The sequence below is a fragment of the Physeter macrocephalus genome, chromosome 19 (genome assembly GCF_002837175.3).
Source record: "Physeter macrocephalus isolate SW-GA chromosome 19, ASM283717v5, whole genome shotgun sequence".
Taxonomy (NCBI): Eukaryota; Metazoa; Chordata; class Mammalia; order Artiodactyla; family Physeteridae; genus Physeter; species Physeter macrocephalus.
The window spans coordinates 17,904,236-17,930,998 of record NC_041232.1 but is presented as its reverse complement, the minus strand read 5'-3'; the positions used below and the strand labels follow the sequence as shown (position 1 = coordinate 17,930,998).

The 26,763-nt window shown below is 44.4% G+C and overlaps 1 protein-coding gene and 1 non-coding gene across 7 annotated transcripts in view; one reads left to right on the top strand and one right to left on the bottom strand.

Annotated features, from left to right (window-relative positions):
- Nucleotides 1–24,911, top strand: part of IFT81 (intraflagellar transport 81) — a 120,330-nt gene extending 95,419 nt beyond the window's left edge. For 3 of the 6 annotated variants that reach the window (XM_055080363.1, XM_055080364.1, XM_055080368.1), the window contains 3 exons: nt 7,580–7,721; nt 10,069–10,210; nt 11,751–12,966. In XM_055080363.1, the coding sequence (XP_054936338.1) occupies nt 7,580–7,721; nt 10,069–10,085 (159 nt within the window). In that variant the 3' untranslated portion in view covers nt 10,086–10,210; nt 11,751–12,966. Of the gene's footprint in view, nt 1–7,579; nt 8,727–10,068; nt 10,211–11,750; nt 12,968–24,881 lie in introns of those variants that run through there. The other 3 variants (XM_055080366.1, XM_028480215.2, XM_055080365.1) reach the window with 3 other exon arrangements.
- TRNAE-UUC (transfer RNA glutamic acid (anticodon UUC)) lies at nt 2,632–2,704 on the bottom strand. Its single transcript has one exon. It is a non-coding gene; the product is annotated as a tRNA-Glu (tRNA).
- Nucleotides 24,912–26,763: the final 1,852 nt, after the last annotated feature.

Below are 26,763 nucleotides of genomic sequence, written 5' to 3'. Positions count from 1 at the left end.
TAAAGGAAATATAATATAGCTCTGTAATTAGAAATAATCGCCAGTACGTCCTGGAGACTTCGACATCTTAACCACTGCTTCATTCTCACTATTCAAAAGTATGTTATATAAATCTAATACTAGAACACTCATCAGGCTTAGGATAGAAATTGAATGTTGGGACTTCCCTGGTGGCACAGTGGTTGGGAGCCCGCCTGCCAATGCAGGGGACCCGGGTTCGATCCCTGGTCCGAGAGGATCCCACGTGCCGCGGAGGGGCTAGGCCCGTGCGCCACAACTGCTGAGGCCCGCACGCCTAGAGCCCGTGCTCTGCAGCGGGAGAAGCCACCACAATGAGAAGCACACGCATTGCAGCGTTGAGTAGCCCCCGCTCACCAGAACTAGAGAAAGCCCAAGCGCAGCCACGAAGACCCAGCACAGTCAAAATAAATAAATTTATTTTTTAAAAAAAGAAAATGAATGTTGTCATGCCTTTAACACACTTAGAAATGCATATGTATGAAAAAAATGCATATGTATGATTATTGTCTAAAAGCAGAGACGGTAACTCAGGAGTGTACATAGTGTATGTATGGAATAGTTAGTAGCTGTTCTCAGAGTGACCCATTGTACATGATTGTAATGAACATCTGTCCTTTTTGGCTTATCTTGTATCAAATTGTCACAGTTCCAAGCAGTGGTTACATTTTAGAGTTAATGTGATGAAATCAAAAAATCTATGAAATATTTTGTGTATTACTCAAGATAGATTCTGTGACCTTTTAAGTTTGTTGAAAGAGGAAGCTAGTGTATTGTAAAACCAGTTAAAATAAGAATACACTTGGAAATATAAAGTAGCATCAGCTTGTAGACCTTAGGGAAGATGCCTTACTTAGTGGCCAAGGCCCCAGAATTTCAATTTATTTAGAAATAAATCTGTATAAAAAATTATATAAGTAGAAATATTTCTCAGTCCAGTCCTCTTTAGTGTAATGCCATAATAGAGGCAAAAATAATAGACTAGCACATAAACTTTCCTTTTTTTCTATTTGTAACCAAAAGCATTGCATAATCAGGCAGGAACCAGGAAGTAAAAATAATCACAAAATTAAACCAAGTGATCTGTTTTCATTATACTCCAGCAGGAGTAAAAAGTAAAGATAAACACAAGCCAGCAAGTTTCTTTATCAAATTTGAAAATTCTTTCCATGTCAGTCATACCTTAATACAATAAAAATGAAATTTTTATTAAGGCTTGTAACTCAACACTGTCCTTTTTAAACTTCTTAAATTATGGTGAAAAATACATAACCTAAAATTTACCATGTAACCATCTTTAAGTGTATGCTTCAGAATATTCACATTGTTGCACAATAGATCGCCAGAACAAACTGAAACTCTATACCCATTAAACACTAACTCCCCATCCCCCTTCCCATCCCCTGGCAACCACCATTCTACTTTCTGTCTCTGAATTTGACTGCTCTAGGGTCCTCATATAAGTGGAATCATATAGTATTTATCTTTTTATGACTGGCTTGCTTCACTTAGCATAATATCCTCAAGGTTCTTCCATGCTGTACCATGTGACAGGATTTCCTTCCTGTTTAAGGCAGACCACTGTCCTTTTTAATGTCATTTTTATGGTACAGTCTATTCTACTCTTAAACATCTTTGCAGGTATTGTCTATGTTAACGTCCCAGAGCATGATCAAGTACAGAATGATGAGAAGCAAGTTGAAATGCACATTTGAACTTCCAAATTATCTTGTCAAGAAATCAAAAGCGGTTATAAAGTGATTAAACAATGCAGGACTTAGTTTGAGAAAAACCTTAAAGACCTTTTGCAAGCCCCTTGTATTGAAGGTTTTTAGTTGCTTTGTTTTTCTAGAAATGTATTTGACCTATTACAACTTTTTTTGAAGTATCTTCTAAAAATATCTGCTGCTGGGTTATTTTTTTTCTTTCAAGCCTGCAGACATTTTTTCTCACTTCTTCAATTGAGTTAGCTGTATTCCTGTTCGTGAATAGCACTCCTCCCCTGTTCTGTCATAGCACAGCCTTATGTTCCTACAGTTCATTAAGGGAAAGCAGTCGTCAACTGTAGATATTGTTAGATCACAGAACCTAACAATAATAATTTTAAAAAAGAAGCAGTTCATTCATTTTCAGTCTTCTTACCTTAATTTTTTAACAGCTTTATTGAGATATAATTTACATACCATACAATTCACCCATTCAAAAATTCAGTGATTTTCAGTATATTACCAGAGTTATGCAACCATTACTACATTCACTTTGGGAACATCTCACCACCCTGAAAAGAAACCATGTACCTATTAGCAGTCACTGCCCATTTCCCCCAGACTCCCCAGCCTGAGGAAACCACTAATCTACTTTCTACCTCTATAGATTTGCCTATTCTGAAATTTCATATAAATGGAGCCATACAATATGTGGTCTTTTGTGTCTGGCTTCTTTCCCTTAGCATAGCGTTTTCAAGGCCATCCATGTCATAGTATGTATCATTAGACTTCATTACTTTTTTTTTTATTGTGGGAAAATACACATAACATAAAATTTACCATCTTAACCTTTTTTTTCGGGGTGGGGGGAGGGGTGTGCCACACCACACAGCTTTCGGGCTCTTAGTTCCCCGACCAGGAATTGAACCTGGGCCCATGGCAGCGAAAGCACCAAGTCCTAACCACTGGACCACCAGGGAATTACCTTAACCATCTTTAAATGTACATTTCAATATTTTAAATACATCTACCTTGGTTCTACAACCAATCTCCAGAATTCTCTTCATCTTTATAAAACTGAACTCTATTCCCATAAAACAGGAATTCCCCATTTTCCTTCTCCCAGCCTCTGCAACCACCATTGTATTTTGTCTCTATGAATTTGACTCCTCAGGAACCTCATATAAGCTGAATCATACAGTGTCCTTTCTTGACTGGTTTGTTCCACTTAGCATAATATCCTCAATAACCTTGTCATTCATGTCATAGCATTTGTCAGAATTTCCTTTTTACTTCATTAACTTTTTATGACTGAATAATACTCCATCATATGGCTATACCACATTTTGTTTATCCAGTCATAAGTTGACGAACACTTAGGTTATTTCCACTTTTTGGTTATTACAAATAACAGTATTATGAACATTCATATACAAGTTTTCGTATAGAGATGTTTTCAGCTCTCTTGGGCATTTACCTTGGAGTAGAATTGCTGAGTTATATGGTAAGTCTATGTTTAACTTTTTGTGGAACTGCAAAAGTTTTTCAAAACCTTTTTCACGGGCTTCCCTGGTGGCGCAGTGGTTGAGAGTCCGCCTGCCGATGCAGGGGACATGGGTTCGTGCCCCGGTCCGGGAAGATCCCACATGCCGTGGAGCGGCTGGGCCCGTGAGCCATGGCCGCTGAGCCTGCGCATCCGGAGCCTGTGCTCCGCAACGGGAGAGGCCACAACAGTGAGAGGCCCGAGTACCGAAAAACAAAACAAAAAAACCATTTTTCACTGCACCATTTTACATTCCTATCAGCAAAGTATGAAGGTTCTAATTTCTACACATCCTCACCAAGGACGCTGGAGAAAAGGATTTTTTGTGTGTGTGTGTGTGGTATGCGGGCCTCCCTCTGCTGCGGCCTCTCCCATTGCGGAGCACAGGCTCCGGACGCGCAGGCTCAGCGGCCACGGCTCACGGGCCCAGCCGCTCCGCGGCATGCGGGATCCTCCCAGACCGGGGCGCGAACCCGGTTCCCCTGCATCGGCAGGCGGACGCACAACCACCGCGCCACCAGGGAAGCCCTGGAGAAAAGGATATTGTTATCATCCATCTTCTTTATTATAGCCAACTTAGTAAGTATGAAATAGTATTTCATTGTGGTTTTGTAAGCATTACCCTGATGGCTAATTTTCATATATTTATTGGCCATTTGCATATCTTTTTTGACAAAATGTCTATTCAGATCCTTCATCCATTTTTTAATTGGGTTATTTGTCTTTTTATTGTTGAGTTGTAGGAGTTCTTTATTCTAAATACAAGTCCCTTCTCAGACATAGGACTTACAAATATTTTCTCCTATTCAACTTCATTATTTTGCATGTGGATATCCATTTGTCCCAGCACCATTTGTTGAAAGACTATTATTTCCCCACTGAATTTTCTTAGCACCCTTATTGCAAATCAGCTGATCATAATTGTGACAGTTTACTTTTGGACTTCTCAGGGTTAACCTTATAAAGAGGTTCTGGTTCCCATCTGATCCTTAGCCCTGGGCCCCAGTCATCCTGTCCCACTTCTCCTCACCTGTCATCCCTGTGTGTGCATATTTCTAGCATAAGGCAAGGAGATTCGGGAGCATCGATTATTTTTAGTTTAGGACTAATACAAGGTTGAGGGTTAGTCAGTCAAACTCAAAACTGCGTCTGTTAATTTAAGCTCAGATTTTTTTTTCATTTATCTTATTTTTTTTGGCTGTGTTGGGTCTTTGTTGTTGTGCGCGGGCTTTCTTTAGTTGCGGCAAGCGGGGGCTACTCTTCTTTGCGGTGCGCAGGCTTCTCATTGTGGTGGCTTCTCTTGTTGCAGAGCACAGGCTCTAGAGCGCAGGCTCAGTAGTTGTGGCTCACGGGCTTAGTTGCCCTGCGGCATGTGGGATCTTCCCAGACCAGGGCTTGAACCTGTGTCCCCTGCCTTGGCAGGCGGATTCTTTTTTATTTTATTTATTTTTGGCTGCACTGGGTCTTCGTTGCTGCACATGGGCTTCCTCTAGTTGCTGCAAGTGGGGGCTACTCTTCGTTGCGGTGCACGGGCTTCTGATTGCGGTGGCTTCTCCTGTTGCGGAGCACAGGCTCTAGACGTGGGGCTTCAGTAGTTGCAGCACGCTGGCTCAGTAGTTGTGGCTTGCAGGCTCTAGAGCGCAGGCTCAGTAGTTGTGGCGCACGGGCTTAGGTGCTCCGCGGCATGTGGGATCTTCCTGGACCAGGGCTTGAACCCGTGTCCCCTGCATTGGCAGGCGGATTCTTAACCACTGCGCCACCAGGGAAGGCCTAAGCTCAGATTTTAAAAATCACTAACCAGGGAATTCCCTGGTGGTCCAGTCGTAGGACTCCACACTTTCACTGTCGAGGGCTCAGGTTTGATCCCAGGTTGGGGATCTAGGATCCCACAAGCCACGTGGTGTGGCCAAAAAAATAAAATGAAATGAAATAAAATAAGTAAATAAAAAGCACTACCAGTCTTGCCAAGTGCCATGTCCCACCAGTCCTTCCTTTCATCTTGTCTTGACATCTTTGGCCCCCCATGGTGTTGTTTGTCATCTTCCTCCACTCAGACACTGAGGGTCATTGACTTTGCCTTTGTCAGCTGCCATTTTCTGCCCTCTGCCTCACATGACACAGGATCCATGTTGTGGGCCCACTCTGGGCCCTTAGGGAAGGCACCTGGCAACATCGGCTTAATTTTTACGTCCACTTTTACATGACAACCCCATTAGGAGTCTGCTACACTTTGAAAATAGTGTAGTGTTAAACCAAGTCATTCCATTCTCCTTTCTTTATACCTTAAAGAAAAGAGAGGGGCGCCCTTTCATAGTCTTTGAGAGTCGCAAAATGTAGGTGGCAGGAAATGAAGGTGGCTCTGCAAAGCCCCCTGTGCGTGAAAGGGCAGTAGAAGTGGTGGAGCATGTGCAGAACTTGTCAGCATTTCATGCCGAGCTGTGGGCATTGGTAGTTCTGGCTCTGAAGCCAAAGCCGCTATTCAGTACAAGCCAGCACGAGCCCCTTGCAGTGAGTTTGGGGAATCGATTAGTTTTGCTCCTAAAGTCAGATTTCAGGCTCTCAGAAGAATGGTAGCGGGAGAGAGAGGAGGAGGGATAAATGAGAGAGAAGCTAGAAAAAGATTTGTTTTGGTGGTAGAAAAAGAAAAATGAAAGCTCTTCATGGGTTTACTAAGGTAAGGTAGGGACTTCCCTGGCGGTCCAGTGGTAAAGAATCTGCCTTACAATGCAGGGGACGTGGGTTCCATCCCTGGTTGGGGAACTAGGATCCCACATGATGCGGGGCAACTAAGCCCACGTGCCACAACTACTGAGTTCGCACGCCTCAACTAGAGAGCCTGCCTGCTGCAAACTACAGAGCCCACCTGCCGCAAACTACAGAGCCCACGTGTTCTAGAACCCGCGCACCACAACTACAGAGCCCACGTGCCCTGGAGCCCACACGCCACAAATAGAGAAGAGAAAACCAGCACGCCACAACTAGGGAGAAACCTGCGTGCCGCAACGAAAGATCCCACATGCCTCAACAAAGATTCCACAACTAAGACCTAATGCTGCCAAAAATAAATAATAAATAAATCTTTAAAAATATATGTCTTAAAAAAAAAGGTAACGTAGAGTGCAGATACCTTGACCTGGCAGTTGTTTCACACCCCTGACTACCTTCCAAATTCTCACACACGCACACACACACACCAGACATACAGAGCAATTCAGAGTTCTATTCTGGTCTGGAAAAATCTTTCCCCTGGGGCATCAGTAGCTTGCCTTGTGATGACAGGCTTAATGGTTTGATATCTTTGCATTCCACTGAGACCACCTACCCAGAGGCTATGCCCTACTGACCTGGTTCACCAGGGCCTGAGACTAAGCATGAGAACACGAGGGCAGTGCCAGCCTAGGAGTCGGGGGAGCTGTGTTCTGGTTTGGGCAAATCGTTTAAACTTGCTGGGTGACTGTGTCCATGTTGCTGCTCTCTCTGTAATACTCAGGGTCCCAAATTACAAAATGGGGACCGGACCTATGGTTCTTGTCTCCTAGAAATGTCATGAGACAGAGTAAATTACGGTCTTCCAGTGCTTATGCTTCTAGGAGGCAAGGAACTAGGGGAATCCTGTGCTTTTCTCTTTTTTTATTGAGATAGGGTTTCCTAGGCTCTCTATGCAAGCCCTTAGAAAACATTTAATCAGAGAATAGTCTGATTCCACAAACCTGCTCACAAAAGAAGAGAGAGCCTTGAAATCTCTTAAGTGTTTCCTTCCAAACGGGTCCAAGAGATTCTCTTATAGTTTCTGGCCCGCTACCTGGGGTAGGGGATAGAAGTGGTTTATTTTTCTTTCTTCCAGTTTCCCTTTCTGGTCTGATACCTCTGAGTGACACTGGTTGGGGTGGGGCCACAAGTTATGGGAGAAAACCATGTCCCAGCCACTCAAGTCTGCCTATTGGATAATAGATTGATCGGTCTGCCCTGTGGGTGGGTAAAAATAAAAGAGCAGCCTTTTTATTAATTTGTGTTTGATTGTTTGTTTAAAGGAAGCCATGAGATATAATAGTGAATCAGCCCACCTGATTCATTACCCTCCGATGGTCTGATCATTTGTGGTAAAGTACATCAGGAAGGAAACACCATGGTTTCCCAATCATCTGCCTGCTGTACTAGTATATGGAGGACCCAAGAACTAACAGAAGGCTTCTTGTCCTTGTAAAAGATCCTGGGGTTCTCAGTTGCTGTATTAGTCTCCTATTGTTGCTGTAACAAATTACTACAAACTTAAAACAACGCAAATGTATTTTCTTACCTTTCTGGAGGTCAGAAGTCTCATGAAGCTAAAATCAAGGTGTCGGCAAGGGTACGTTCCTCCTGGAGACTCTTGGGGAGAATGCAGCTGCTTGTCTTTTCTGGCTTCTGGAGGCCACCTGCGTTCCTTGGCTTGTGGTCCTTCGACTGTCTTCCAGGTGCATCACTCTAACCTTTCTTTCCATCGTCACATTCCTCTCTAACTCTGACCCTCTGCCTTCCTGGCACAGGACCCTTGTGATTAAGCTGGGCCCCAGCCCTCTACTTTCTTGGGCTTCTAAGGACTTCTCAGGAATAGGAGTTACAGTCATTGTCAGGGCTGGGAGCTAGTGGGGAAGTACATGGTAAGAATCTTTGTAACTTTTCTTAAGACAGGAGGCAGCCTGATATTATAGCCTTTTTGAGCCCATTCCCCCATAAGGGTGTTGATGACCATGGAAAGAACTAAGAGTCCAGGAATAAAAATCCAATGTGCCTGCATTATAAGAAACCCAGCTGAGGGTGAAAGCAGGCAAATGGACTGATGTGACATAAAAGCAACCTAACTGACACCTTTCTCCTTCACCCCAATTTTGGAATTATTTCCCCAAGACACCACCATGCTTTCTATCCTTTAAAGCCTGTATTTTTAGTTTGGGGTATTTTCTATTGTTTGAAGGTTGCCTTGCAACCCGTTTGCCTGGAGGGTTTAAACAATATAGAGTTTCTTTGCTGAACAGCAACAGTAGCCAAGAGAGACCGAATATAAACCTTTAAGTCTGTTTTCTCAGAGTTCCGACATCAGCGATGGCTTTAAACAGAATAGCTTATGCCCCCTGGCTTGCTTCTCCCTGGGGGAGGGGAGAAGGGTGGCTGGTGGAGAACATTTTGTGTTCTCTTATCTTTCATACTAGTGGAAGGGGATAAGCACCAGAATAGGAAAACAAAATATCTGTCTATTAATATACCCTAAGTCCTCTAGCACATGGATTGGATTTGTTTATTTGTGAAAGAGAAGGATGCTTCTCTCTGACTGTGAGCTCCCCTGCCAGATGGAAGGGAACTGGCAGGCATAGTGCCCTCCATAAGGTGGAGGGAGTAGGCAACCAGGGCCTAACTTCTTACTTAAAAGAGAAAACTCTCAGCCTTTTCTCAAGAAAAATTGGTTTTCTGGCTCAACCTGCCTTAAGCCCCAGCAGCATCATTCAGGGAAACTAAGAAAGAAAGGGAAAAAAGCAGGAGGATTTACCATGAAAGAGCCAGAGAGTACCCCTACCTCCCCACTAGACATGTGCATCCATCACTCTCCTTGTGTCCAGCCTGGGGAGCCAGAGGACTGGAGAAAATACAGTTTCCTCAGAACAACCACTTAACTGGCAGTGAGCAAGGCAGAGACAGGAGCGTTTCCCTCCCCAAAGGACAAGCCCTGCAAAGAGAAAGGCAACCCTGCTGAGCTCAAATTCAGGGGCACTGTCCTTTAATATATTCCCCTGGATCCCTTAGTGGTTTGTAGAAGGGGTGCCCAGAGTAGACAGTTTTCTAAAGGAGTAGATGGCTAGTTAATGATAAGCCTTCTAGTTGGAAAAAAGCCAGAAGGGAAGAGATTTCTTTCGGGAGCAGGAACGTACATGTGCCTAGGAGCCCCGTGCCTGCCATGTCTGGACGGAGGTTCAGAGCGCCCTTTGGCTGCCAGAAGAAGTCTCTGCTTGCCACCCACCAGGGTCAGGCTTTCTCAGGTCCCGGAGAACATTTTGATTAGCAGGAGTCCCAGGCAGACACGGAGAGAAAGAAGAGAGCAGCATTGGCAGGGCCCGCCCTCTCCCAGAGCAAACGGGGACAAAGGTCGGTGTACTTACAGCTGCCTCTCCCAGCCTGCCCACCTGCCAGCCAGGCCAGATGCCCCAGGTTGTCCCGGCGTTGCTACATGATGCAGGAATCTGTCATCTTTGTGCCTGCTGGGTCACCCATTACCCCAGATCCAATTCCCAGGCAGGGAAGGTTAGGACACGTGAGCAGAAGCAAAGGCTTTGGCATTCAGTAGCTTTAAAACAGAAATGCCGTCATGTCTTTACCTGTTCAGTTGGGAGCAAAACATGTTTGTTAGGGGTGTGATAATGTGCTATTGTAGAATAAGTAGGAGAGGAAAGAATCTGTGAGCTGCCCATCTGAGAGGAGAGCTCTCTGTGCAAAGCATGGTTCTTCAGGCACTCTTAGAATGTGAACAGACTTTCTTTGTGATGATTTCTTATCCTACATTTCACTGCCAGCCCAGCATGTTTGAATTTGTCTCGGCTTCAGCAGGTCTGAGTATCCATTGGGATTCTCTGTGAGAATTTAAACAACTTGGAGGCCACTGAAGTTACCACGTATAACCAGGTCTGGCACAGATTTGGCATGAGAGTAAGCAGGAGACAGAAGCTTTGTGTGTTATGAAATCATTGAGGCTGTAGCCCACAGCCCTTCGTGTTTGGGATTACAATTAGAATTGCTGTTATTCGTTTGTTCATTTTCTTTCTTTGTACCTAGGAATGGGCTTCAGCTAATGAAATAATGGTGATATAGAAGCTAACATTCATCAAGACACTGAACTAAGCACTCTCCTTGAATTATCTCATTTAATTTCCACCTCAAACCCATGAGGCAGACATGACAGGATCCCCATTTAAAGGTGAGGATCCAGGCTCAGAGAAACTGAGTAACATACTTAAGATGATCTGCTGTATTCATCTGGGATTATGACTTGCTAGCACCCTATTCTGAACATAGAGGAAGAAAGAATATGAGAAGGAGTATTTCTGAGGGCTGCAGTTGTGCACAGGTTTCTTGGAAGCTAGGGCGCTCTTGATTTATGCTCCATGGGGCCATCTGGGGAAGCTGTTTAGCTTCAGAGGTGATAGATGAGGGCTGGGTCACTTCTGTTTGCAGAGCATGGGTTGAAGGGTAAGTCAGGACAACATTTCTTCTCCGGTCCCCATCAGGGACTCCGCAGGCCAACCTCTGTGGCTGTGTTTATATCATTATTTTTAAGGCATCAGCACCAGCACAGCAGCTCTAAGCTCTCTCTTCCTTTAGCCATCCTCCATGTGGAAAGAAGCCAAATGGGAGAATTTCCCCAACCATTTCCCTTCAGTGCAGCTGGTACCAACTTGAAACCTAAGACATTTAACACTGCAGCCCAACTGAAGCCTGGCTAAGCCGTATTTCTTTAGACACAGCAGGAAGCCATTCTGTGCTCTAGTATCAAGAACCATCTCGGGGCCCAGGGCGGGCTCTGTTTCCTTGGTTTGACCCCAAGAGATCAGCTGGCTGATGAAGCCCATCAGAAGTACTTAATGTAGACCAGGACCGTCAGCTGCAGCTTACCAGAAGAGAGGGGAGAGGATGCCCAGGATTTTCATGTTTAATTGAAAAGTAGTGTCTTTGGAAAAGGGGATGGTAGAGGAGTTCCTACAGCATTGAAAGAACTCCCTCCACTGTTGCTGTGGGAGGATAGCGTAGATCCAGCTGCTTCAGAGCCATTCATTATCCTTCATCCTGGCAAATGGAACTCTTCTATGGATAGGCAGTGTTGGTAGTGAACCCCTCGCTCTCCCGGCTGCCCCCACAGGTCACAGGACCCTCCAAGCTGATGCTCCAGCGTGGTGACCAGAGTCTGGTTCCATCCTCTGTCACCCAGACCGCACACATCAGCTTTGCCCCACTCTGTGCTTCTGAATTACACTCACTGGCAACCAGCACTGGCTCTCCCCTCCCAGTGCCCTGATATCCTCTGGTTAATAAGCAGCTCACATAAAGACACCAAGAACTATTGCAAGAGGGGGAGAAAAGCTGAGGCTCTGAATACAGGCCAGGAAGCCCTGGACTTGGCCCAGGAACTCGGTGGCTGTTTCTGTTCTCTGCCCTTTGGTAGCCTTCCTCACAGGTTATAGAAGGAAGGAATGCTTCATCTAAAGCTGTAGTGGACCATATAGCAATGACGTATTTATCTATCAATGAGAGACTCTCGCTGAAGCCTGAGGTCCCTTCGTGGAGACTATTAGTCCTCCCGAAGAGACCAGCTTTCTGCCCTTTATCCTTTCAAACCTATTTCTAGAAGAGTCTTAGGTCCCTGTTAATTAAAGCACTAAGCTCCCCACTTCCCTCTCTCGCCCAGATGGCACCCTTCCCACCTTCACCTTCATCTCCCGTACTATGTTTTATCTCCCAAGGTTTGGAGATGTCCTCGCGACGTCCCTGTGGAAGGAGCCAGTGGGGACTATGTGCCAGACCCCCCTCAATGTCACTTCGGTCTGAATCAAATTCTGCAAAGGGAGCTGGAACCCTCTCCCTGGGCCTGCCCGTTGTCAAGGTCCTGGTCACCTTTAAAGCCTCCTGTAGGGATTCCCACTGCCAACGGATCCTTTTCTGAAGCCCAGCACTGTGACATTTTAGACTTGGAAATCCCTAGACAAATATGTCTCACTTAATCCTCACCACACTGGAGACTCTCACTTGGCCAAACTTAACAAGTACCACTAGTTCTTGCAGCAAACGTTCCCCGTGTTCCAGGCATTGTGTTCAGGGCTGGGGAAAGGATAAACAAGGTAAGGTCCCTGTCCTTGAGGAGCAACCAGCTATTAGAAGAGACACATGAAACAGGAGCTCCCCTCTCCCTCGAAATGCCTCGTACCCAATGTTCCTTTAACTTTCCCAGTCTCTCTAAGGCCCTGCTCTTTCACCATTTACCAGTTCTATAACTTTAGCTCAGTTGCTTGCTCTAAGCATCAGGTTGCTCATCTGTAAAATGGGTTTGTTAATAGTATATATCTACCTTGTAGAGATATTATGAGGATTACATGAAACCACTTCTTTGTAAGGCACATAGGGCTAAATAAATGCTGGCTGTTACTATTTTCCTCCTGAGAATGATGTTTGCCAGGAAGAGTGGTAAAAGCAGGGAGAGCTGGGTTTGAACCCCAGTTTCCCCACCCCACTGATACTATATGCTTACGGGCAAAAAACTATTCTCTCTGAGCATCAGTTTCATGGGTGATAATTTACTTAATTAGAGTAAATTAATTGATATATGTGAAAGTACCTCACACATAGCAGGAGTTCAACACATTAGCCCCTTGGAACTTCTTAAGTATCTGAAGACCCTAAAGCTCCAGGGATCCAGAAGAGACGCAGAAAGATGCTAGCGCCTCCTTTAGGAAACGTCCCCCATTCCCCTGGTTAATCCTTAAAGCATGACCCTCCCCTATTTGGTTCTCGTTCAGCCAGAGAGGCTGCTCCGTGATCAACTGTGTCCCTCCCTCTGTGCTCTGTGCTTCTGTACTAAGTACCTGGAGGCCCTTGTCCTGTCCACACTCAGGCATCACTTGGCCAAGATATCCATTGAGCTCCTCTAATCTTTCCCCACAACTCAGTCTCCCCCTCTCCTCACCCTCCACTTCATCCCTTGTTCCCCTAGCTTCTTAATCAAATTAAGGGAAAGAAGAGGATTTAGATAGAGTTACTAAATATGTTTCTGTTCAGGGGAGGGAGAAACAGAGGAGTCTAGAGGAGGAGGCAGAGTGTGAAATTCCTTAATGGAATGTGCTCTGAGAGCCTCCTTTCTCTAGAATAAGCCCCAGAATCGCCTATCTGGATAGAGTTTTCTCTTTGGCAAAGTGCTTTCACAAACATTATCTCATTACGATACAGGCCCAGGTGGCAGAGTGCCCACTCCCCAGAAAGGTCTGCCGAGGCCATCATGCCTCACAAGCTGGTCTGACCCTGGTCTATATATTTCACAGGACACCCTGGCCTCACAGGGGTGACTCGGCTTTCTGTGGAGCACGACACTCGCGGAGGGGCCACTCACAGCTGGAGGTCACAGTTTTCCCTTCTGTGTTCTCCCCACATCAGATTTGGAATCTCTGGAAAATTTTTACTTTTTAAAAATGATAACGTGCTTAGCGTAGAGACTTTTGAAAACACAGTAACTTGTAAAGGAGAAAACAAAAATCACCCATAATCCACAACTTAACCACTGGTAATATTGTGAGGTAGTTCCTTTACGTGTTTTTGAAATGCATGCGTATATTTGTGTATATGTGTGTGCATTTGAAAAATGGGATTATATGCACACTCATTATTTGTATTCTGCTTTTATATTTAATATGTTATTTTTGTGTTCCATTTCATCAAAAACTCTTCTGAAATATTATTTTAAAATAGTGTGAATTAGGATTTGTCCTTATTAAAAAATTATGCATGTCCATTATGAAATAATCATTGCCCACATTGATTGAGTCTCGTAATCAGTCGGAAACCCTGATCACATGATCACATTTAATTCTCACAGCAGCTCTCCTGGGTAGATAATGATAAACTCATTTTACAGGTAAATAGAGAGAGGCCTTGGAGAGGTAAAGAACTTGCCCCACTAGCAAAGACTTAAAATGCCCATGGGATTTCACACACATTTTTGGACCAAATTGCCTATACCAATGACCATATTTAATAACTGCATCATATTCTCCAATGTGGATTTATCATGATTAACTATTCTCTTGTTGGACATTTCAATTATTTTTTTTGTTGTTATAATGAAGCAATGATCATCTTTGCATAAAACCATCTTTGTTCACATCTCTTGTTATGTCTGTAGTCATTTCCTAGAAGAATTACTGAGTCATCATTTTCAAGTCTTGTTACTTATTAGCAAGTGACTTTCCAGAAAGCCAGTATGCACTCCCACCAGCATGCGTAAGAGAAGCCCCTTTTTAAAAACAATTCAGGGCTTCCCTGGTGGCGCAGTGGTTGAGAGTCCACCTGCCGATGCAGAGGACACGGGTTCGTGCCCCGGTCCAGGAAGACCCCACATGCCACGGAGCGGCTGGGCCCGTGAGCCATGGCCGCTAAGCCTGCGCGTCCCGAGCCTGCGCTCCGCAACGGGAGAGGCCACAACAGTGAGAGGCCAGCGTACCGCAAAAAAAAAAAAAAAAAAAATTCAGTTTGGTAGATGGAAATTGTATCTCTTTGATTTGATTTATGTTTCCTTGATTACTAGTGAGGTTGAACTCTTCTCTCATGCACTCATTAGTCAGTTGTAGATCCATGAGTAAGCATCACAGAGAGCAGCTTGTCCTTCCTGCTGGCACTTACTTGTCTCTTGCTTTCACTCACTGTCTCGTTGATTTTGAGTTTCAATCTGGACCCAGATAATTTAGGAGTGCATCAGCAAGGAGAAATTTTTTCATATTCAACATACCCAGGAGGACTTGGGTCTTAATGAAGATTTGGATCCCCATTTTGCCCCCTGCCCCCTCTTCTCACCCTCAGCCACACTGTGTAGCTTCCTCAGAATTACCCCACCTCAGAGCAAAGGTCAGATTTCAAGATTTCTTAGACCATTCTAGAGACAGTATAGTTTTATTCAGGAAGTAACTGAGCTGGAGCGCTGCTTTCTCTTCCCAAGAAACTTCAGTTCCTTTTGTTCTCAGGTGAGGAGAGACAGGGATGGGGCCAGGAATAAGAAACTGGCATTCACAGCCTCTTGGCCGAGGCTGCCTGAGTTCCCCCTGCCGAGCTTTGTGACAGGGACCCCTCCCTCCTCCCGTCTTTGAGGAGCCCTTTGATCCCTTGAGTTAGGGAGGAATGCACTGTCATTTCCGATGGGTTGTGTAACCCTCTCTTCTGCCTGGAGCGTGAGAAGCACAGAAGGTGCCGCAGCACTGAGAGAGGCAGGTGCCAGCGGGTTAGTCACGTGCCCCCTCAGAGTCCTGGAGGAGTTTGCACAAGAGTTCCTCGATTCAGGCTCCAGCCCGAAATGCTGTCCGACAGGTGTGTTCACTTTGGGTTCAATCCCGCACCACACTCACCCCGTCCTACCTGCTGTTCCTGGACCACCAAACGCTTCCTGCCAGGCTCCACATTGGCTTGTCCTCTTGCTGCCATCATAGAACTTAGGAATCTCTCTTCTATGGACTCTCTGTCCTCTGCCAAGCTCCAGCTTTTAGCCCCTGCGTCCCCCATCCTCACCTCCACTTAGATCTTCCACTCAGGTTGTTGGACATTCAGTTCTGTCGGGCATTCCCTGCATGGAACCAGAGGGGACTTTGAATCACTCCAGGCAGGGGAAGTGGAAAAAAGCAGAAATTTGGCCTGAGGACTGGACAGTAAGACCAATAAGACCTTTCCTCAGCCTCTTGATGTAACTCCTTTGTGTTTTTACATCAAAATCGTGTCTTTGACTCTATTCCCTACTTGGAGTCATGTTACAGAAGGCTCCCTTCTGTTATTCTAGCCTATCTGAGCCCCAGTACATGGGTGGGGATGTTCCACACCGTGAAAATGTTGGCACTTATGAAGGGACAGGAATTATGAAAGGCATCAGAAAGCCAAAAACGGCACTCTGCTTGTGCTGGTAGAGTTTCAAGAGGCATCATCTTTGAGTAGAGTAGCAGTTAGGATTTGGGAAACAGAGGTGTAGAGGTCATGCTTCTGACCCTTATGGGATCATAACAATATAAAGTTGGACTGCAGGCCAAACAAGTGGTCACCCACAATGCTGTATGAATTCAGAGGAGGGAGTACCGCCAGATCCCACGCAGCCAGGAAGGCTTCGAAGAGGCAGCTCTTCAAGCTGGACGTTAAAGGCAAGATGTAAGACTTGAAAAGTGGCCTCGTGGAAGAGGACATTCCAGCAGGGGGTAAGGAACAAGCTAAAACATAGAGGTAGAAACGCAGTTGGCACATTTGGGAATTGCGAGATCATTCTAGCTGCTCCAGAACACATGTGCAGAGTACTGTATCCATCAGGGTTCCACCAGAGAAACAACCAATAGGTGATATATAGTAAGAGATTTATTGCGAGCAGTTGGCTTCTGTGATGGCGGGGGCTGTCCAGGAAAATCTGAAATCCATAAGGCAGGCTATGAGGAAGGGAAGATTGGAAGGAAACTGTCATGCAGGAAGTGGAGCTGCTCTCCATGGGCAGAATTTCTTCTTCAAGGAAGCCTCAGCTTTGCTCTTATAGTCTTTCAACTGATTAGATCAAGCCTACCCAGATTATCTAGAATAAATTCATTTACTTAAAGTCAGCTGATTTTTTTCAGCTTTATTGAGGTATAATTGACAAATTGTTAGATATTTAAAGTGTACATCATGATGATTTGATTACTATACGCATTGTGAAAGGATTCCTTCCCATGTAGTTAATTACTACATCCATCACACACACACACACACACACACACACACACACACACACACACACACACTATAGATATATGGTGTGTGAGAGAATATTTGTTTTACTCCCTTTCCAAATTTCAGTTATATAATAGTTATCATCTATAGTTACCATGTTATACATTAGATCCTCACACTTTACTCATATTATAACTGAAAGTTTATACTCTTTTACCAACTTCTCCCTATATCTCACACCCCCGCATCCCCAGACCCTGGCAACCACTTTTCTACTCCCTGTTTCTTTGAGTTTGACTTTCTTTTTTTTTAGATTCCACATATAAGTGATATCACACAGTATTTGTCTTTCCCTATCTGGTTTATTTCATTTAGCATAATGCCCTGAAGTTCCATCCATATTGTTGAAAATTGCAGAATTTCCTTCTTTCTTGTGGCTGGATACTATTCCAGTGTGTGTGTGTGTGTGTGTGTGTGTGTGCGCACGCGTGCGCGCACCACATCTTCTTTATTCATTCATCCATTGACAGACACTTAGGTTGTTTCTTTATCTTGGCTGTTGTGAATAATGCTGCAATGAACATGGGAGTGCAAGAGTCTATATCCTGTTTTCATTTCCCTTGGATATATACCCAGAAATGGAGTTGCTGGATCATACAGTGGTTCTATTTTTAATTTTTTGAGGAGCCTCCATACTGTTTTCCATAGTGGCTGCACCAATTTACACTCCCACCAACACTGCACCAGGGTCCCCTTTTCTCCATATCCTCACCAACACTTGTTATCTCTTTTCATTTTGATGACAGCCATTCTAACAGGTGTGAGGTTAAATCTCATTGTGGTTTTGATTTACATTTCCCTGATGTGAGTGATTTTGAGTGCCTTTTCATATATCGTGTTGGCCATTTGTATGCCTTCTTTGGAAAATGTTTATTCACTTCCTCTGTTCATTTTTAAATTGGGTTGTTTGGTTTTTTGCTATTGAGTTGTGTAAGTTCTTTATTTATTTTGAACATTACCCCTTATCAGATATATGATTTACAAATATTTTCTCCCATTCTGTAGCTTGCCTTTTCATTTTGTTGATGGTTTGCTTTTCTGTGCAGAAGCTTTTTAGTTTGATGTAGTCCCACTTGTCTATTTTTGCTTTTATTGCTTTTGCTTTTGCTTTTGGTGTCAAGTCCAAAATATCATTGCCAAGACCAAAATGTCAAGGAGATAACCCCCTATGGTTTCTTTTAGGAGTTTTACAGTTTCAGTTCTTAAATTTAATTCTTTAATCCATTTTGAGTTGATTTTTGTGTATGGTGTAAGATAGGGGTCCAGTTTCATTCTTTTGCATGTGGCTGTTCAGTTTTCCCAATACCATTTATTGAACAAACTACCCTTTCCCTATTGTATATTCTTTACTACTTTATTGTAAATTAATTGACCATTTATGCATGGGTTTAATGTCTGGGCTCTCTATTCTGTTCCACTGATCTATGTGTCTGTTTTTATGCCAATACCATACTGTTTTGATTGCTATAGCTTTGTAATATAATTTGAAATTAGGACATTTGATGTCTCCAGTAAAGTCAACTGATTATGAATGTTAATCACATCTACAAAATACTTTCACAGCAACAATTGATGTTTGATTGAATAACTTGAGACTGTAATCTAGCCAAGGTGACACATAAAACTGACCATCACAGCTACCAATCATAATGAAAATGGAAAGAGAGAATTGGGTCAACATGATTTTTCAAGGCATGAGACTGACATACATGAGTAAATTTATTACTACCTCCCCATGGAATCAGATTCCCATTATCTTTACCTATTCCCAGATTCTGTAACTGGTGTCTCTTTAGTGGAAACTTAAGATTCAGAGAGGGAAATTAGGTTTATCATGAACCCCCTTTAGAGATGAAACCTCATTTTTCTAAGGCTAAATCGAGATAGGTTAGTTAATTGGTACAGGTTCCAGCCTACCCATGTTTCTAGCAGACAGCATCAATAAGTACTCAGCCCAAGAATTCTGGGCTAAGGGAGAAGACTGTTTTGAATCTTTTCTCTCTCCTCTCTTTCCAACTCTTTCCATCACTGAAACTGGAGGATATGGTTCCAGAGGGTAAGAATAATGTTTGAAGGTCTTTGTTTCTCCTTCCATACTTGCCACCCTTCCTCACAAGTCTAAGGTGGACCTCTGAACCCCAGCAGGTCAAGTCTACAGCTGAAGCCAAATGAATCAAGCATAGGTGGGAAGTTACTTGTGCTAGACCTACCCTGGTTAGAAGATGATTCAGGATTCCCAAGCTCAGGATTAGCAGTGAGCCAGCTTGCCCATTGATAGGGTGGTTGTACAAAAAAAAGAAACTCTAACTTTTTGGTCCGATATGGAGCTTAAGGGAAAGATCTGAGCAAGGACTCCATCCTTCTGTGACTTGGGAATTGAATTGTGCATGACTCTGGGCTTTTCCCTTTAAGTGCTCAGTGCTATCAAACCCCTAGAGCTACAGGTGACCCTAAGGAGCAAGAGAACAGAAAGGAAGTTTCTACTAAAAGTTTAGATTCTGTGCACCTGGGCTTCTGAGAGCCAGTTTCCCCCACTTCAGTGGCCTCAAGAGCAGAAAAATGACAGAATGAGGCCAACAAACTCCTTCTGACAGTTACATCTCCCCTCCTAGAAGAAAGAGGAGGAAAATAAGAAACAAGTGGCAATGATTCCCAGATCTAGAATGTAAAAAGTAACCAATAGGGAATGTGAGATAATTTGGTGACCAGGAACTTGGGGCCTCTGCCTGAGCCCTCCTCCATCTGGAATCACTCTCGGAGGCTTAACCAAGGGGGCTGAATGGGGTGGAGCAGCCAGAACCCCGAGCACCTAGTGTAGCGAGTTGAATTAGCAGGATAGAAAGAACGGGTGGAAGGTGGGCTCACTGAACTGGTGGGGCAAAGCAGGGCAATATGGCAAGGATCAAAAGGAGGTGGACCACTACTGTTGATAGGAATGTAAAATGGGGCAGCCTCTATGGAAAACAGTATAGAGGCTCCTAAAATAATTAAAAATAGAACTACCATATGATCCAGCAGTCCTACTTCTGGGGATATGTCCAAAAGAATTGAAAATGGGATCTCGAAGAGATTGGCACACCCATGTTCATTGCAACATTATTCACAATAGCCACGAGGTGGAGGAAACCTAAATGTCCATCAACAGATGAACAGATAAAGAAAATGTGGTCTATCCATACAATGGAATGTTTTTCAGCCTTTAAAAAACATAAGGAAATTCTGGGGACTTCCCTGGTGGTCCAGTGGTTAAGAATCTTCCTGCTAATGCAGGGGACACGGGTTCGAGCCCCGGTCCAGGAAGATCCCACATGCTGTGGAGCAACTAAGCCCGTGCGCCACAACTACTGAGCCCACACACCTAGAGCCCATGCTCCACAGCAAGAGAAGCCACTGCAATGAGAAGCCTATGCTCAACAACGAAGACCCAACACAGCCAAAATTAAATAAATAAATAAATGTATTTTAAAAAACATGAGGAAATTCCGATACCTGCTACAATGTATGTGAACCTTGAGGACATTATGCTCAATGAGATATGCGAGTCATAAAAAGACAAGTACTGCATGATTCCACTTATATGAGGTATATAAAGTAGTCAAACTCTTAGAAACAGAAAGCAGAATGGTAGTGGCCAGGGGCTGGGGGGAAGGGAAAGAGGGGCAGTGTTGTTCAATGGGTATAGAATTTCAGTCTTGCAGGATGAAAATGTTTTAGAGATCTGTTGTACGACAGTGTGCACCTAGTTAATACTACTGGACTGTGCACTTTAAAATAGTTACGATGGTAAACCATTTTACCATGCTTTTTACCACAATAAAAAAAAAAAAAGAAGGAGGGCACTGTACAATCCAATTATACACATGCCAAAGGTTAGCTCAGTAACGAAACTTGGGGTGAAAGCCTGTCTGCTGTGTAGCAGACCCCACACATGTGGCATGGCAGGCTCCCCTGTCACATCTCATCAGGCCACCTGGTCCACCCTAGAACACAGTATCTGGAAGACCCAAAACATCTTCATACACACTGGCCTTTTTCCATGATACCACAAATTGAGTTTTTTCTTCTAATATTTTTGCAAATTTTGTTATATACTTCAATAACAATAGTAATAACTAGCATTTATTGAAAACTTACACAAAGGAATTACATTGTGTATGATGAGCAAGGTGAAAATTAACTATAGTCAAAACCACCTCCGAAAGTCTCTTCATTTGCCAACAAAGTGCAATATATATGATTTAGTGTAAACAACTCTCCCATACAGCATTTCTCAAGCAAACTAAAGCATAAGAATTATTGGGGTAGCTCAGAGAAAAGACCAAAAGGAAAGTTTATAAGCAGATGTCTGGGCATTCACACCATTCTGCCTTTACGATAACTGAAATATTCCCAATGGGAGATGGGGGTGGGGGTGAGTGAAAAATTCCTGCTGACCTGCAGGTTTTACTTGATTCTCTCTTAATACTAAGGCTCTATCAAAAGCCTGACAATGGAGAAATGTCATCAGCCAAGTCCTCTGCAGTGCCAGACCCCATGGCAATTCTGGCTTCAGCTTTCTTCCAGGTAGGAGCAGCCTTCTCTGTCTGAAATTGGGGGTGGGACCTGACTTACACGAAGATGAATTCTCTACAGTGCAAACCAGACAGTCTGTTTACAGGCACCTGCAGTGTGAAATTTGGCAGCTTTAAATGAAGTCTCATCAATTTTGGAAGCAGAGGAAAAAACAAACAGAGCTAAGTGTTTTGGGAAGAGAGAGAAAGTGAAATCCTCATCTTTGATTTTACCTGGGAAGCCTAACATTGTAAACTACTTATAAGATGGACTGTAGGGGAAAGGGAACAAAGAGGATTTCAGCTTTTTCTGTGTGGTTTTACTTGTTTATTTAAAAAAATATAAGTAACTACATAGCAACAAAAATGAAGTAACCAGAGCTACATATATCTTTGTGGATAAACCTAAAAAAAAAAAATCTCATTAGTGGTAAGTAAAAAAACCAAGATGCAGGACATGCACAGAATTGGTGAGGTTTATGTAAAATCTGAAAAATGCAAAACAGTACAGTTTGCAAAATTGTTTTTGGATCTATATATCTGTAGTCAAAATATAAAAATATGCATGAGAATGACAAGCTTCAAGTTCAGAGTGGAGGTTATCACTGGGAAAGCAAGGTGGAGAGTGAGTTCAAGGAGCTCACAAAGAACTCCCATGGTACAAATCACGTATTTCTTACACTGGATGGTGGGTATATATTATATTATTATTGTACTTTTTTTTATATGTCGAGCAAGTTTCTTTAAAAGGGAGAGGGGGATATGGAGCCTCTGTATCCTCAATTATGTTAATGATGTGTTTGTTGTTATGAGATTAAACCAAATATTTTGTTTTAAAAGGGCTGGATCTTAAGGTGAGCCTGAGACAAAGGTGTGTCTCTCTACCAGCTGTACCAGGCGTTGTGCTATGCACTTCGCATTCAGGAAATCTACATGAGGTAGACTCTGTTATCCGCATTTGACCAGTGAGGACCTAGGGACATTGGTTAAGTAGTTTGTCTAAGAGCATGCTTTCCTTACCAGGTGGCTGCAGTTCTCTGAATTTGTTTCCCCACAGTTTGTGACAGGTCGTATTTTGAAGACCTGTGATAACATGGAATCATATAGCTAGAACAGGGCGAATCACAAGTTAAAACAACCCTGGGGGGCTTCCCTGGTGGCGCAGTGGTTGAGAGTCCGCCTGCCGATGCAGGGGACACGGGTTCGTGCCCCGGTCCGGGAAGATCCCACATGCCGCGGAGCGGCTGGGCCCGTGAGCCCTGGCCGCTGAGCCTGCGCGCCCGCGTACCGCAAAAAAAAAAAAAACCAACCAAACAAACAAACAAAAACAACCCTGGGGAATTCCCTGGCAGTCCAGTGGTTGGGACTCTGAGCTTCCACTGCAGAGGGCACGGGTTCGATCCCTGGTCAGGGAACTAAGATCCCGCATGCCACGCGGCTCGGCCAAAAAAAAAAAAAAAAAAAAAATCCCTAATGTCTGACGTCTACAAAGTACCCTCTGAGAGTATCATGAGCCTGAAGTCTGGGTCTAATGCACTAAGCCCTTTCCCTTCCTTCCCCACCCCACCGCTCTTTTGTAATTGACATTTATTTGCCTGCGGTCAGGTATCTTTCACTCCCAGTGTCTACAGGCCCCTGATCTTGGGGGACTGGGAGAGCCAGACCTAACTTTTCTTAGATTTCCACTGACTTCTCAGGTTTGTTTGTTTTTAATTTTTTGGCCACACCACGCGCCATGTGGAATCTTAGTTCCCCCACCAGGGATGGAACCTGCGGCCCCTGCAGTGGAAGCTCGGAGTCTCAACCACTGGACTGCCAGGGAAGTCCCAACAAGTTTTTATTCTTGGTTACAATGGGCTCCACGTGCACGTCTTGCTTTATATCCCTTTTTCTGTGCACGTGGCGTTAGTTGGGCAATCATAATGCCTTTCTACGATTATGGTTGGTACGGAAGTGAGATATCAAACTCTCAATTCTAAACTTCGGTAAGATAAGGTCAGCAGCATGTGTGGTATCGGGATGGCACCTGCAAGGGAAAATGATTCTCGGTGGCTCACATTGTTTTGGGGCTTGTTTGTGTTGCTGTGCAGTTGTAATGGAAAATGAATAAAAATAAAAATCCCGGGGCCCATTTTGGCCAGCGCTTGGGAATCTAATCCCACTGTCTTGGCAGAATTCCAGCTCAGGTCACTGCATTCTGCTGGCGGCAGCCTCCTTGTGCAGTTTTCAGTGGATGTAGCTTTCTGCTTTGCCTCTTTCTCGGCTGCCTGTGCAGTGAATTAATCAGCTGTCCCTTCCCCACCCTGAGGAGGGTGTAGTTCTGCGAGCCTCAGAATGATCCACTAGTGGGATCCTACCATAGTGGGAGTAGGGACTGATCTGGGACCAGCCACAGAGATAATTGCTACAGTCAAGATCTATGTGCATGTGTCTTTCTCTGAGTGCATTTATGCAGTCATTGAATCAGACTCCTAACATGAAGTTTTTTCAGCAATCATCTAGTTTCTTTCCAAAACTATGTGCATATATTCCCTCCATTTGTTTTGCGGCCCTTTGTTATGCAAATTTAAAATGTTCCTTTGTCCGAAGTACTTAGAAATTTATCTCCCTTCCACACACGTATGCTTTTGTTGCTTCTTTTAATTGTTTTACAAATTTTTTTCTACTGTTTAACTCTCTTTCCCATAAGAAATTGATTGCATTTCATGGTGTGAGGAATAGCTCCAATCTAATTCTTCTCCATACAAATAATCTTCTATTTCCAACACTGTTTATTGAATAGTGATTTCTAATTGTATGACTTCAGCAAATGACTTAACCTCTCTGAGAATTAGCTGTGTCTGGAAAAATAGAGATGATAATGGTAACCTATCAGATAGGCTTGTCCTAAGGATGGAGTGAGACAACACATGCTTGGCAAATATGTGTCAAATAAATGATGTCTTCCTTTTTGTCTCCTTTCCTTCCTTTTTATCTGCATCGGCCTTTTTTTTCATGTGGGATCTTAGTTCCCTGACCTGGGATAGAACCAGCGCCCCCTGCATTGGGAGCACCAGGGAAATCCAGCCTATTTTTTTTCTAACCGACCCAAAGGTTGTCTATGCCAGGTTTTATATTAGGAAGGTAGTAAGTAGAAAGGTTGGGGGAAGTGAGGAGAGGGTGAAGGCACTTTTCTTGAAAAGACCCATCCTAACAACACATGCACTTTCTTTGCTTTCTAGTCACCAGGCTGTTTCTGCAGCTACCTCTCTCCCCAGTCAGAGAATCCTCTTAGAGGCTGTTCTTCTGAGGCCTCAAAATGCCCCCCTCTCCAAGCTGCCATGTCAGATCTTCAGGGGAAATCTGATTTTTGAGGACAAAGCTCTATGTGTGGGTTGTTTTATTTTGGGGGTAAGATGGGGGTAGGAGCTGGCCATGGGTTTGCGGCATTCCGGGAAGAGGGAGGACTCTGCTGTCCTCTGATGAGTCATGGAAGAGAAACGCCTAATGTTTGCAAACAACTCCGACCAAGCCTCTGCTTTCTTGTACTCCACCCATCCCCCATCTATGCAGATTGGACCCACCTGAGAAGTTTCGAACGTTAAGCTTGAAGAGTAAAGCAGAGGCCCTATGTTCTACCACCCTTTGCGATGGAAAGCAGCCAAGAGAAGGAGAGGCAGTTGTCTTGTAGCTCTGGACTCCAGCAAGTGAGACCCAAGACAGGACCTTACAATGAGTTTATCGGTCTCCAGGACACAGTCTGGGTGGTGCAGGAGGACTAAGTGAACCAGCAGGGCTGTCCCCAAGGGGCCTGCGTGAGAGCTCTCCCAATCAGCCCCACCTCGCAGAGGGGTGGGAGATGGAGAGAAGCCACGGGGGCGGGGGAGAAGGGCGCAAAAGGGATTGTGGAAAAGAAGGCAAAGGCTAGGAAGAGGGGAAAGATGAAGGCTGAGCGGGCTGGAGAGGGACAGGAGCGGTCAGGGTGTGCTGAGAGAGGACCACTGCCTCAGCCTCGGCAGCCTGCTGGAGCCAGGTGGGGCTCATGATGCATCCTCCCAGATGGCACGGATCAGCCTTGTCAGACATGCTTTCCTCAGGATACACAGTGTCCCCCACCCTCCCCCTCTCCAAAATCAGGAGAGAATCACAAGGTGACTTGGGAGGGCAGCCAACCTCCTGGGATCTCTTGTGAACTATCAGGTTAACTACAGCGGGATCACAGTAGGAGACTTAAACATGCCTCTACCACCTCCACCCCACCCCCCCTTTTTTTTTTTCTATTGTGGGACATCAAGGGAGTGAGCTGGTCAGCTTGGGAACAAAGATCCTATTCTAGGAATTTGTCCACTGCAACTCTATCCACTGCATTCACAGTCCTTGGATTTCTGCCCGTCGTCGGAAACTCTACCTGCTCACTGTGCTACCACTACTGCTAGAGCAACACCCTGGCACCTGGCGGGGAAGGGGGAACTCATCATTTAAAATTAAAAATCGCATTTAATCACTGTTCATTTTTCTACCAAGTTCAAGAGGCCCTGTCATCTCTGCATTTTAAGCATTTTGCTGTTTAAGGTCTGAGTACCTTGGTGGCGGGGCGGGGTGGGGAAGGAGGGCAGTGGAGGAGAACTTTTGAAATCTTTCCACAAAAATCAAAGAACAAACCGACTGGAGGGAAAAAATAGCTGCTATATTTAAACTACATTATCCCATCAGGGAGCTATGGTTTTGAAAACCATTCCACAGTACTTTGTTTGGCACTGTGCTGTATGGGTTTCTCGTCTTTAATTTTTTTTTTTTTAATGCCACCTTTTTTTTCCCCCAGAGCAGTAATAGCAAAGGAAGTGAAGGGCCTCATTAATTGATGCGGTAGACAGACACGTACTGAGCACCTGCCACATGGGCCACACTGTGCTAGGCACTGGGGACACAAATAAGGGACACTCAAAGTCCTTAAAGCAAATAATTATCACACGTTCATTCATCACTGTGCATATACCCTAAATGCATATGATCCCTGCTCTCCTGGAGTTTATAATCAGGTTAGTAAGTGCTAGTGATGAGTGTGGTAAAAGAGTACTCTTTGGGTCTGTCTCCTTTGCTCTTCCTTCTGACCCGAATGCTGTTGTCTCAGCTCTGAATATGCAAACGGATGTATATTATTCACGGCTCACTTCTCCGAGGGAGGGTCGCCCCAGCCCCCAACCCCCACTCCCACACCCCCACCCCGTCATTCTCACAGGAGTCCAAGCCCCAGTCAAATGGCAAAGTCAGGTAGAGAGCTGGGTGTAGGAGTCTGGACATACAAATGGGTGTGTCATCAATGTTTTGGTGCAGTTTAAACCAATGGGCCTAAGGCAAAATCCAGATAGAGAAAAAGGCTAAGTCCTCAGTGGTGGGACACTGCACATTTCAGGTTGAATAGGAGAGGGGGCGGTGTGTGAAAAGAAGGCTGAAA